Consider the following 13673-nt stretch of genomic DNA (forward strand, 5'->3'; position numbering starts at 1 on the left):
CTGCACACATTTAGAATGAGTGTGGTGAACAGATGTGGAATAACTCTTAGGAATAGTTGTGTGTCAGCATTGTGATGATAAAAGTGAAGGTTCTAGGTGTCTGTGTTAAGGTTCTGTGTGAGGGTTCTGTGTGTCTGTTAAGGTTCTGTGTGAGGGTTCTATGTGTCTGTGTGACGGTTCTGTGTGTCTGTGTGAGGGTTCTGAGTGTCTGTGTGAGGGTTCTGAGTGTCTGTGTGAGGGTTCTGTGTGTCTGTTAAGGTTCTGTGTGTCTGTGTGAAGGTTCTATGTGTCTGTGTGAGGGTTCTGTGTGTCTGTGTGAGGGTTCTGTGTGTCTGTTTTAAGGTTCTGTGTGTCTGTGTGAGGGTTCTGTGTGTCTGTTTTAAGGTTCTGTGTGTCTGTGTGAGGGTTCTGTGTGTCTGTTTTAAGGTTCTGTGTGTCTGTGTGAAGGTTCTGTGAGGGTTCTGTGTGTCTGTGTGAAGGTTCTGTGTGTCTGTGTGAAGGTTGTGTGTCTGTGTGAAGGTTCTATGTGTCTGTGTGAAGGTTCTGTGTCTCTGTGAGGGTTCTATGTGTAGGTTCTGTGTGTCTGTGTGAGGGTTCTATGTGTCTGTATAAAGGTTCTGTGTGTCTGTGAAGGTTCTGTGTGTTTTCATCATGAAAGTCTTGGTCCGTCTCAGTGCGTCACATCTGACTTCATATCAGCTATGTCACACTGTTCTCCGTACAGAACATGCAGAACATGCAGAACATCAGTACTCTCTGCTGTTGTGATGGACTGACCACTAGTGGACGAACACAGCACTGCACCCTCTGAAGGAACAGATGACACATTGTGTCACTTTGTGTTTATTATTTATTGTTCTTGACTTTATTAAGGTTCTAGCAACAGTCAGCAGGATATAAGGTAGAACATGTTCATCTCGATTGTAGGAGAACTTTAACAATATTCAACATAAATATTTATAACTCGCCAACATCAACAACATTTGTTTACAAAGTAAATCTACTAACAGACTTTGATTTTAAAATCCCTGATTCTGAGCTTCTCCATTAGTGATGCAATGAGACAGACGCTGTCCTGCACACATAGAAATATATTTATAAATATATTTATATACATAATATATATATATATATATATATATATATATATATATATATATATATATATATATATATATATAACTATAAACATATACTCACACACTCACACACACAGCCTGGTACAACAGTAAACAATAAGACAAAAGCTCTCTGTCCTCTCTGCAGGCGGACCAGACCAGTCTCGCTGCTGTCCTCAGTCTGAGAGGAACACCAGGACTCTACAGGACCCTAACGGACTCTGTAGGACTCTGTAGGACGCTGTAGGACTCTCCAGGACTCTGTAAGACTGTTCAGGACTCTGTAAGACTCTGTAGGACTCTTAAGGACTCTGTAGGACTCTGCGGGACTCTTCAGGACTCTGTAGGACTCTCCAGGATTCTCCAGGACTCTGTAGGACTCTTAAGGACTCTCCAGGACTCTGTATGACTCTCCAGGACTCTGTATGACTCTGTAGGACTCTGTAGGACTCTTCAGGACTCCGTAGGAGTCTTCAGAACTCTGCAGGACTCTGTAGGACTATGGACCCGAGGCATCTCTCCTGGAGCTCTCAGCAGCAGCCTCATTTCAGGATAAAGGTAAATACAGAGTCTGGAGACAGTCTACTGGGTTCACTGGTGTTTAAAAGAAGAGAAGATAAAGTTTGTTTCTGGTCTTTAAAAGTAGCAGTACAACAATGTACAAATACTGCAGTTTAACGATGTAAAAATACTGCAGTACAAGTAACAATACGAAACAGAAGTATTTTTCTGAAACTGATGACATCATCTATGTAAAGAAAAAATAAGTAATACAGAGGTCGTAGTTTAAAAACTACAATGACTTATTGTAATTTAAATAATATTATGTGACATTTAATGTACTCTATAACTGTTTGTGTATTGTTTGTGTAGCTGTAACATGCTGATCTCATTGAGACTTCAGAATGTTAATTTAAAAATTCCAAAATAAAACAAAATAAAAAAGCAAATTTTAAAAAAAACTGGTGGCACCTCTTATACTACTGCCCTTAGTGGTGGCACCTCTTCTACTACTGCCCTCTAGTGTTGGCACCACTCTGCCCTCTCGTGGTGGCACCTCTCCTGCTACTACTTCCTAGTGGTGGCACCTCTCTGACTACTGCCCCCTTGTGGTGGCACCACTCTGCCCTCTAGTTGTGGCACCTCTCCTACTACTACTTCCTAGTGGTGGCACCACTCTGCCCTCTAGTGGTGGCACCTCTTCTACTACTACTTCCTAGTGGTGGCACCACTCTGCCCTCTAGTGGTGGCACCTCTCAGACTACTGCCCTCTAGTGGTGGCACCACTGTGCCCTCTAATGGTGGCACCTCTCTGACTATTGCCCTCTTGTGGTGGCACCTCTCAGACTACTGCCCTCTAGTGGTGGCACCACTCTGCCCTCTAGTGGTGTCACCTCTTTGACTACTGCCCCCTAGTGGCTTAAGCTGGCAGCTCGCAGCATCTGACTACATGTAAGGAGAGGAAGTGGAGATATGATTCAACTTGTAAATAAAAACGTTTTCATGAATAATTTTATATTGTATTAAAATATAGATTTTCATTATTTAAGCCGATTGTTATAAATGCCTAAAATTTGCTCTTAAAACTAAAAAATTGCTCTAAAAAAAAAAATTTGCTCAGAAAAAAGAACAACCTGCATTCTGAAAAAAACCTCTGCGCTCTCAATCCAACGTGCGTAGCTAACCTTAGCTAACGTAGTCATGCATCAGGCAGAAAGTGGGGCTGCATGTCAACAGTAGCCTCCATGTTGTTTAACAAAAGAGACATGTTGTCACCAACAACAGGAAAACAAAGACAAGTGCTGCTACATGTTGACAACAGAGCAATATGATGTCATCTTACCTCAGTGTCCTCACGTAACCTCCTGTCAGTGTGTGAGTGAGCCGAGAGCGCAGTGAGCCCACCAATAGAAACTCCTTCAGCAGCGCAGGCCCCGCCCACCACGCCACAACTCAACTTTTAACTTTTTAGATTGAGAGCGCAGGTTGGTTTTTTTTGAGAGCAATTTTTTGTTGAGAGCAATTTTCTTTGGAGCAAATTTTTGTTTTGAGAGCATTTTTTTTTAGAGCGTTTTTTTTTTTTGGAGAGCGTTTTTTTTTTAGCTTTTTTTTTTTTTTTTTAGAGAGCAATTGTTTTGAAATTTACTTACGAACAAGAAATTTGCTCAAGTAAAAAAGACACAAATATACCTTCAAAAAAAAGTAAATGGAAAAAAAGAAACATAATAAAACTACAAACTCTAAAGGTTATAAATCATGGAAACAGCGCCACGCCACCGTTCGGGTCCACTCAGTGGTCACGCCCGGTACTGCACCTGCAGCTCCGCTGGTCAAACGGTTTGTTGTTCAGCTTCTCCGCTCCGGCACGGGCACGAATTGCGCATGCGCAATGAGATGAATGGCCGCCGCACCTGACTGCCCACCAGGAAGTGAGGCGGACAAATCCTCGGCTGCTAATCCCCGCTCGGTACGATAACCGGAGAGTAGCATGCCCAGCGGACCGGACCGCGCAACCTGACCGTCGGGACCGTCTCCGCGCCGGGTTCGGCCTCCTGGAGCGCGCCGCCGCGCAGAGCGTGCATGCAGCAGAGCGCACGGAGCTGCGCGCGTCTTCCCCGCCTGTCGGGCTCCAGACCCCGCTGCTGCTGAGCTGCGGCTCCGTGAGGCTCCGTGAGGCTCCGGGGGCTCCGGGCACGTCCACCCTGACTGCGATGGGATGCTGCGGGAGCGTGGAGGTAAGAACGGCCCGGCTCGGCCCGGCCCGGCTCCATCCCCCCCGGTGCCCTTCAGCGAAGCACCGGTGCGTGTTTATCTCGTCACCGTGAAAGGGAAACCGGTCCCGGGGAGCAGCGAGGGCCGAGCTGGGATTAGAGCCAGGAGCTGTAATCCCATTAGGGCGGGTTACCGGGGCGCGTACCGGCCTGCTGCTGCTCACCTCCCCCGTTGCTGCCGGTCCATTACCGGGGCGGGTACCGGCCTGCTGCCGCTCACCTCCCCGCTCTGATTAGTGATGAAAACCGGGCCCGGGGGCGGACCCGACTCGCCCGGTCCTGCAGACCCGGTCCTGCTCCCGGTGTCATGTCATGTGTAATGTGTCGTGTGTAATGCAATAACATGTACTGTACTGTGTAATGTCATGTCATGTCATGTCACGTTATGTCATGTCACGTGTGTTTCAGAGGACTAAGAGAGAATGGAGACCGCTGGAGGACCGTAGCTGCACCGACCTGCCCTGGTTCCTGCTCTTCACCGTGTTCTGCGTGGGCATGGTATTTATATTTATGTATTATACATATTCCTATTTATATATATATACAGTACTCCTATGTATATGTATATACTCCTATCTATCTATCTATCTATCTATCTATCTATATATATATATATATATATATATATATATATATATATATATATATATATATATATATATATATAAAATCATATGTATGTATACTCACATGTATATACAGTCTATGTATTTGTGACATGATCAGATATTTGCTGCTTCTCACAAAAATATGAAACATGGGGAGAATCAATAATTGTTCCATTAATGAAGACTTCCTGTTTCCTTTCTCAGTAAACTGCATGTTAATAATATTACAAATTAACATGCCTGACATTTTATAAATCAATCAATTATGAAATATTAACTACTGTATTGTGTTAATTATTAAGTGAACCAGTGAGACAGTGGTCCAGGTGAGACAGTGGTCTAGGTGTTTCAAAGGTCCAGGTGTTTCAAAGGTCCAGGTGTTTCAGTGGTCCAGGTGTTTCAGTGGTCCAGGTGTTTCAGTGGTCTAGGTGTTTCAGTGGTCCAGGTGAGACAGTGGTCCAGGTGAGAAGTGGTCTAGGTGTTTCAGTGGTCCAGGTGTTTCAGTGGTCCAGGTGAGGCAGTAGTCCAGGTGTTTCAGTGGTCCAGGTGTTTCGGTGGTCCAGGTGTTTCAGTGGTCCAGGTGAGAAGTGGTCTAGGTGTTTCAGTGGTCCAGGTGAGAAGTGGTCTAGGTGTTTCAGTGGTCCAGGTGTTTCAGTGGTCCAGGTGAGAAGTGGTCTAGGTGTTTCAGTGGTCCGTGTACTTGTGTTCCATCCACTCAAAGCGCTGGTGATGCACATATGGATCACATCACTATAATAATAATCCACTACCGCTCTGGTGTTGATGGTTGAACTGGTGGTAAACCAGTGTCCCCACTCCCGCTCTGTGTCCTGCAGGGCAGCATCTGCAGCTTCACCATCGTCACCGGCGGCGCCGCTCGCCTCGTCTTCGGATACGACAGCTACGGCAACACGTGTGGGACACGCAACGAGCGGATCGAAGGCGTGCACCTGAGCGGCCTCGACCACACAGACAGGAAGTAGGTTTACATGTCCGCATGTACTTCTACTTTAATGTACTACTGTGGTACTTTACGTGTCGTATTGTTGTACTTTAGGTGTACTCTGCTGTGCTTTAAGTTCATCCAAACCGTTTACATAACAGATGATTTAAGTGAGAGAACTCTGTTAGATTTTGAGAGAGGAGAAAAAAGATCGGTACAGGTGACCTCAAGTGACGTCAGGTGACCTCATTAGCATACAGCTGATCACCGTTCTGGCTGTAGGAGGTTTTTCACTGGAGACTCTTTGTTTAGTTTCTCTCCCACGTTCACATTCAGACATTCTGCTGGTTCTCCAGACATGAAGCCTGGATCACCAACCGGCCCTCTGGGGCCCTCAATGCCCCTAAAGTCTAGACCCTCTGGGTCCCTCAATGCCCCTAAACTCTAGACCCTCTGGGGCCCTCAATGTCCCGAGGTCTGGAGAACCAGAGGACTCATGGTTCACTTGTCTGATCATAATTGATATGATATAACTACATATTTGATGAGGATATATTTGAGTTGTGAACACTGATGATGAGAGGAGCTCTTATTTTGAAGGCCCTGCAGCGACTTCCTGTGCTCTGTCCTGCAGGTTCGTCTTCTTCCTGGACCCCTGTAACGTGGACATCGTCCAGAGGAAGATCCGGTCCACGGCTCTGTGTGTGTCTCTGTGTCCCACCGAGGAGCTGAAGACCTACCAGGACCTGAAGAGGTTCGCCATGATCAACGGTGAGGTCTTCACGCCGCTGGGGCTGATGGGAAATGCAGTCTATAATCCATAAAAGATGATCGCTTATCCTATTCAGAGTTTGAATATATACTGTAAATATGTGTCAGTTTATAAAACATTTAAACTTTATAACCAGTGGTCAGTTTAACGTTTGTGTTGCTGTGATAAACCGGACTGAGAATCCATCCCATAATACTCCTGCACCACATGCTGGTGTGAACAGTAGAGGACCGGGTTCTGTTCCCTGTGGTGCACCAAGACATGTTAACAGAGAGGTGATGTCACCACCCGAGTACAGTACACACACACACACACACACACACACACACACACACACACAAAGGCAGCATTAAGACGTCTGTGTCGTTGGTGCCACTCGTCTCCGTTTGTCCTCCAGAGAGTTTCTTCAATGAAGTCTCTGTCCCAGAACCACATAGGAACCAGGTCTTAGTGAACCACACAGGAACCAGGTCTTAGTGAACCACACAGGAACCAGGTCTTAGTGAACCACACAGGAACCAGGTCTTAGTGAGTCTCTGTCCCGGGTTCAGTCAAAGCAATTTCTGCAGCTAAAGATTGATGATGACGATGATGAAGATAAAGATGACCTCTCCCTCTGTGTGTTTTCTGGTTCAGGTTCAGAGTTGTGTTCTTATGACATGGCGGGTCATAAATATCCCAGTCTACCTGAGAGGGTCTCGAAATGTCCCAAACTTCCTGTTCCACCCAGGTACGTCCACGGTTCCACATGACACGCCTCTCACTGGTCTCAAGCCGGTTTCTGAGTCTCAGAGAAGCCTCCTGTACCTCTTGTTCCCCGTGTTAATGTATGCGTAATAATCCCAAATGAGCTCTAACACTTGTGATCATAACTATGAACATCCAGCATGAAATGAGCCAGATTCCCCAAAAGATGACGCCACCAGTAGTCCCAGAGTTTTTCAAACCTTATGGTTCAGGACCTTAACAACAACTCACATACTAATGAGACACATTTTTTGGAAAGATTAAGACCTAAAGAATCTAAATCAATTCAATTTCAATCACAGTAAAACAAAGTGTTGGCCTGTTAGGAATGAAGTGCGGCCCACAGCAGCTTGTGTTCTGTCCTGAATAAACACACAATGAGCAAGATAACATCTCTTTCCTGACTGAGGGGGGCGACAATATGCTTGAGACTCGCTTCTGTTCTTCATTCTCTAGCTAAATGCTATCGTGCTAACACACTTTCCACCACAAAGCGTCTAAACGACAGAGGACAACTCTTCACAATTACAGCATGTGTGTTACTTTAAACACACTGCGTTAGCGTTAGCAGCACTGTGATGACACCACTTCCTGTTTTCAGGGCTGTGTGCAGTCTGTGGTAGCGGTCGCCCCCTTTGAGAAACAGCAGCAGCTACATTAAAGCAATGCTAACAATTTTTATCTCATAATTTAAACTCTTTTTTTTTTTTTGGACGCTTTTTTTTTTCTTGTCTCGTTTTTGTCGCGGTAATGGCCTCCATACCTCTGTGTCGCCCTCAGTAAGCCGTTGCCGGTGTTTAATCGCTGCACTCCGGTGGATATTTCCTGCTATGCCAAGTTTGCGGAGGCGGTCGTGACGTTCGTCGGTGACAACAGCGTTCTCCACCGGCTGATCGCCGGCGTCGCCGCCAGCAAGGAGATCATCATCGGCCTGTGTTTTCTGGCTCTGGGTGAGAACCTCGCCGTCATGATTACGTTCTGCGACCTCGGTGCCTTCTGGCTCTGTGACCTCTGACCTCTCCTCTCCATCAGTCCTCTCGATGGTCCTCATGGTGATCATTCGGTACATCTCGGCCGTCCTCGTTTGGATCCTCACCGCGCTGGTCGTCCTCGGATCCCTCGGTGAGGTCACTTCCTGTTGTTCTTTCTGTTTCCTGTCCAACAAGCTGACGGTTGTTGTTGCTCTGGCTCAGCGGGGACCAGCGTGCTCTGGTGGCTCTACATCGACCACCGGCTGTACGGGGACTCCAGCACCAAGGAGGACCCGGACCAGGACCAGGACCCGGACCCGGACCCGGAGACCAGCAGAGACCGGAGACAGGCTCTGCTGGTCTACGCCGGCGCTGCCACCGTCTTCACCGTAGGTTCACGTGTTCATACTGAAGAGACATAGTGAGGTTCATGTGTTCATATTGAAGAGACAGGGTGAGGTTCATGTGTTCATATTGAAGAGACAGGGTGAGGTTCATGTGTTTAGAAGGAAGAGACATAGTGAGGTTCATGTGTTCATACTGAAGAGACATAGTGAGGTTCATGTGTTCATACTGAAGAGACATAGTGAGGTTCATGTGTTCATACTGAAGCGACATAGTGAGGTTCATGTGTTCATACTGAAGAGACATAGTGAGGTTCATGTGTTCATACTGAAGATACAGGGTGAGGTTCATGTGTTCATATTGAAGAGACAGGGTCAGGCTCATGTGTTAATACTGGAGAGAAAGGGTGAGGTTCATGTGTTCATATTGAAGAGACAGGGCGAGGCTCATGTGTTAATAAGGAAGAGATACGGTGAGGTTCATGTGTTCATATTGAAAAAACAGGGTGAGGCTCATGTGTACATAAGAAGAGACAGGGCGAGGCTCATGTGTTCATAAGAAAGACAGGGTGAGGCTCATGTGTTCATAAGAGACACGGCGAGGCTCATGTGTTCATACTGAAGAGACAGGGTGAGGTTCATGTGTTCATACTGAAGAGACACAGAGGTTCATGTGTTCATAAGAAAGAGACACTGAAGTTCATGTGTTCATAAACAAGAGACATGGTGAGGTTCATGTGTTCATACTGATGAGAAACTGAGGTCCATGTGTTCATAAGAAAGACTTAGAGATTCATGTGTTCATATGAAAGAAACACAGATTCATGTGTTCATACTGAAGAGACAGGGTGAGGTTCATGTGTTCATACTGAAGAGACACATAGGTTCATGTGTTCATAAGAAAGAGACACTGAAGTTCATGTGTTCATAAGAAAGAGACATGGTGAGGTTCATGTGTTCATACTGAAGAGAAACTGAGGTCCATGTGTTCATAAGAAAGACTTAGAGATTCATGTGTTCATATGAAAGAAACACAGGTTCATGTGTTCATGCTGAAGAGAAGTTGAGGTCCATATGATAATAATACAGAGACACAGAGGTTCATGTGTTCATAAGAAAGACTTAGAGGTTCTTGTGCTCATAAGAAAGAAACACAGGTTCATGTGTTCATCTGAAAGAAACACAGGTGCATGTGTTCATAAGTAAGCGACACAATGGGGTTCATGTGTTCATGCTGAACAGAAGCTGAGGTCCATGTGTTCATAAGACAGAGACACGGTGAGGTTCATAAGAAGTCGATCAGGCAGCGGATGACAGGGTGAGGGTTCTCTGTGTTGCAGATCATCCTGCTGCTGTTGATGCTGTTCATGAGGAAGCGAGTGGCTCTGACCATCGCTCTGTTCCACGTGGCGGGAAAGGTCTTCATCCACCTGCCGCTGCTCACCCTGCAGCCCTTCGTCACCTTCCTCGCCCTCTTGCTCTTCTGGATTTACTGGATCCTGGTCCTGCTCTTCCTGGGAACCAGCGGTCAGTTCCACCCTTCCCATGCTGTAGCTGTAGACCTGAACCAGCTCTAACTGTAGACCTGAACCAGCTCTCACTATAGACCTGAACCAGCTCTCACTATAGACCTGAACCAGCTCTAACTATAGACCTGAACCAGCTCTAACTATAGACCTGAACCAGCTCTAACTATAGACCTGAACCAGCCCTAACTATAGACCTGAACTAGCTCTAACTATAGACCTGAACCAGCTCTAACTATAGACCTGAACCAGCTCTAACTATAGACCTGAACCAGCTCTAACTATAGACCTGAACCAGCTCTAACTATAGACCTGAACCAGCTCTAACTATAGACCTGAACCAGCCCTAACTATAGACCTGAACCAGCTCTAACTATAGACCTGAACCAGCTCTAACTATAGACCTGAACCAGCTCTAACTATAGACCTGAGATTAATCTGCCGATAATTTCCTTGATCAGTTGTTTGGTCTTCATCTGATTGATTTAATCGTTGCAGCTCGACTTCCCCCAAAGCATCATGGGAACTGTAGTGCAGTGTGATATGGGGCTATGTGTGTGTGGTTCTGCAGGGAACCCAGTCCAGAACGAGGAGACGGGTCTGACAGAGTTCAGACTGACGGGTCCTCTGCAGTACCTGACCTGGTACCATGCGGTGGGTTTGGTCTGGATCACAGAGTTCATCCTGGCCTGCCAGCAGATGACTGTGGCCGGAGCCGTGGTCACCTACTACTTCACCAGGTGAGTCCACTTCACCAGGTGAGTCCACACCTGCTGGAGTTTGTCAGCTTTGGACTGCGGCACGTCAGGATATCTGAGCCGAGACCCAGATTAATGGACTTAATATTTCAGGGACAAGAACCGGCTCCCGGTGACCCCGATCCTGTCGTCCGTCCTGAGGCTGGTCAGGTATCACCTGGGAACGGTCGCTAAGGGGGCCTTCATCATCACCCTGGTCAAGATCCCCCGACTCATCCTCATGTACATCCACAACCAGCTCAAAGGAAAGGTACACAACTTTATTAACAAGCAGCTCAAAGGACAGGTACACAACTTTATTAACAAGCAGCTCAAAGGACAGGTACACAACTTTATTAACAAGCAGCTCAAAGGACAGGTACACAACTTTATTAACAAGCAGCTCAAAGGACAGGTACACAACTTTATTAACAAGCAGCTCAAAGGACAGGTACACAACTTTATTAACAAGCAGCTCAAAGGACAGGTACACAACTTTATTAACAAGCAGCTCAAAGGACAGGTACACAACTTTATTAACAAGCAGCTCAAAGGACAGGTACACAACTTTATTAACAAGCAGCTCAAAGGACAGGTACACAAGTTGAACATATGTGTATCACAGATCATGTGACCGTGTCGTGTTGTGTCTCAGGAGAACGCGTGTGCTCGCTGCCTGCTGAAAACGTGCATCTGCTGCCTGTGGTGTTTGGAGAAGTGCCTCAACTATCTCAATCAGGTATCGAGCACGCCGCTCATCTCCTCTAACTCTTCTTCTTGCTTCTATTTCGAACGCCTCACCCGTGGTTTCATTTTCCCAGAATGCATATGCAGCCACGGCCATCAACAGCACCAGTTTCTGCACGTCTGCACGCGACGCCTTCGTGATCCTGGTGGAGAACGCTCTGCGCGTCGCCACAATCAATGCCGTCGGAGACTTCGTGCTCTTCCTGGGGAAGGTGAGCTGGACGGATCTGACTGGATCCAAGTGGTTAAAGTCCTAACTAATAATAATGATGAGATGGCCGATCGCCATCTTTAGACTTGTTGTTCTTTCCTGTTTCTTTGACGTTTACAAGTGAAAATTCGTAATTTAGGCCCTCGCAGCTGCTGACTCCGAATGTTTCCTTAGATTCTGATCGTGACGTCGACGGCGTTCGCCGGCGTCCTCCTCCTGAACTACCAGCGGGATTATGCCGAGTGGCTGCTGCCGCTGATCATCGTGTGTCTCTTCTCCTTCCTGGTGGCTCACTGCTTCCTGTCCATCTTTGAGATCGTGGTGGACGTCCTCTTCCTCTGCTTCGCCATCGATACCAAGTACAACGACGGCACTCCGGGGAAGGAGTTCTTCATGGACAAAGCTCTGATGGTGAGAGCGTGTTTACTCACCCGATGTTATTAACAACAACAACAATATTAATAACTATATTAATATCAGAGACACACTTCCTGTTTATTCCCGACTTTCAGACTTTTCGGTTTGATCCAAGGATAGGATGCAGGAGATGACGACGAGACATAGTTAGCAAGGATGGGATGTAGGTAGCAAGGATGGGATGTAGGTAGCAAGTACTTAGCGAAGGACTTAGCTGAGGACCTAGGTGGAAGAACCTAGATTAGGACTTGTGTAAAAGGGTCCTGAATGGAAACGCATGAAAACTCTTTAGCCTCGACGCTAAGGATTGTGGGAGTATGTTTGTTTCGTTTGTCCTTCTGATTCGTACATTACACCCCCCCTACCCCACACACACACACACACACACACACCTCCCCAACCCTTCTTTTGTGGCCCCGCCCCTGCAGGAGTTCGTGGAGAGCAGCCGGCGGTTGGAGCGGGCAGTGGAACGTGGGCGGAACCGAGTGAAGGAGGCGGTGTCGGAAGGGGCGGAGATGAAGCCCATGGTGAGTGACATCGGAGGGGGCGTGGCCAAGCAAACAAGCTTGTTGTCAGAGGAAGTGGAGCTGGAGGGGGACGGAGGGGAATGGGAGGAGCTTCAGGAGTTCCAGGTGTACTACCTGCTGGTGGGGGTGCTTGTGGACTGGGTGCTGACGGAGCAGAGCGACTTCGTCCTCTGTCTCAGCGAAGACGTCGTCCTCTTCCTCTGCATCTACCTGCCCACCTCCACCCTCTTCCTGTTTGTCAGCCTGCTGCAAGCGCCAAGTCCCGCCCCCTCCACCTCCAGCCGCAAACCATCCACCGTCACCGCCGCAAGCTAACACGTGTTCACGGGACATGTGCTAACAGATGCATGCCTACTGACATGTGCTAACAGATGCATGCTAACTGTCATGTGCTGATGGATGCATGCTAATTGACACATGCTAATGGATGCATGCTAACTGACGCGTGTTAACGGATACCTGCTAACTGACACGTGCTAACGGATACCTGCGAACTGACACATGCTAATGGTTGCATGCTAACTGACGCGTGCTAACGAACACCTTCTAACTGACACGTGCTAACGGATACCTGGTAACTGACACGTGTTCACCAATGTAAGCTGACACGTGCTAACGGATACCCACTAACTGACACGTGCTACCGGCTGCACGCTAACTCACACGTGCCAACAGACGTCCACTGTCCTGTATGCTGATTGGATGAGAACTAACGCATGCTGACTTCTCCTCCTCACCATCATAACATCATCCCAGCTGCTTCTTAACATCTTCAACATTCATTGACTTTGTTTATAATATATTTTTATACATTTTTTTATTTTTATATTTTCAATGTTTTTTTATGTTTTAAGTTATTTTGCAGCTTTTTGGACTATTCTGTCTTATTTACTCACCACAGTGCCTTTAAGGCCGTAATCAGATAACTCAGGACGTTATGTTTCTGAATGTGCTTCATTACGATATCACAGAACGCCTCAGATATCAAATATGTTGGATTTCAGTTTCAGAAAGATCAGGAAGATGTCTGCTGGGTCCTAAATCCTTTCCTGAGCTCAGGTCACGAGTTTACAGTTTGAAATTAAAAACCTGGATGTTTAAATTCGACTCATTATTTCTCCACCAGAATTACCTGTAGGAACCTTCAGGAACCTGTAGAAACTTGTAGGAACCTGTAGGGACCTTTAGGAACCTGTAGGGACCTGTAGGGACCTTTAGGAACCTGTAGGAACCT

At 46.8% G+C, this 13673-nt stretch overlaps 1 protein-coding gene across 2 annotated transcripts in view; it reads left to right on the forward strand.

Moving 5' to 3' along the window:
* Window positions 1-1297: 1297 nt before the first annotated feature.
* Window positions 1298-13673, forward strand: part of slc44a1b (solute carrier family 44 member 1b) — a 17923-nt gene continuing 5547 nt past the window's right edge. Inside the window, exons 1-15 of one of the 2 annotated variants that reach the window (XM_068604219.1) lie at window positions 1298-1676; window positions 4298-4387; window positions 5334-5476; window positions 6075-6211; window positions 6849-6942; window positions 7740-7909; window positions 7992-8081; window positions 8153-8319; window positions 9615-9801; window positions 10372-10540; window positions 10652-10808; window positions 11193-11276; window positions 11359-11496; window positions 11670-11906; window positions 12341-12439. In XM_068604219.1, the coding sequence (XP_068460320.1) occupies window positions 1620-1676; window positions 4298-4387; window positions 5334-5476; window positions 6075-6211; window positions 6849-6942; window positions 7740-7909; window positions 7992-8081; window positions 8153-8319; window positions 9615-9801; window positions 10372-10540; window positions 10652-10808; window positions 11193-11276; window positions 11359-11496; window positions 11670-11906; window positions 12341-12439 (2019 nt within the window). In that variant the 5' untranslated portion in view covers window positions 1298-1619. Of the gene's footprint in view, window positions 1677-3775; window positions 3854-4297; window positions 4388-5333; window positions 5477-6074; window positions 6212-6848; window positions 6943-7739; window positions 7910-7991; window positions 8082-8152; window positions 8320-9614; window positions 9802-10371; window positions 10541-10651; window positions 10809-11192; window positions 11277-11358; window positions 11497-11669; window positions 11907-12340; window positions 12440-13673 lie in introns of those variants that run through there. The other variant, XM_068604220.1, reaches the window with a different exon arrangement.

The sequence above is a fragment of the Clinocottus analis genome, unplaced genomic scaffold (genome assembly GCF_023055335.1).
Source record: "Clinocottus analis isolate CAN_PGR_092001 unplaced genomic scaffold, fCliAna1.0.p SCAF_65, whole genome shotgun sequence".
Taxonomy (NCBI): domain Eukaryota; kingdom Metazoa; phylum Chordata; class Actinopteri; order Perciformes; family Cottidae; genus Clinocottus; species Clinocottus analis.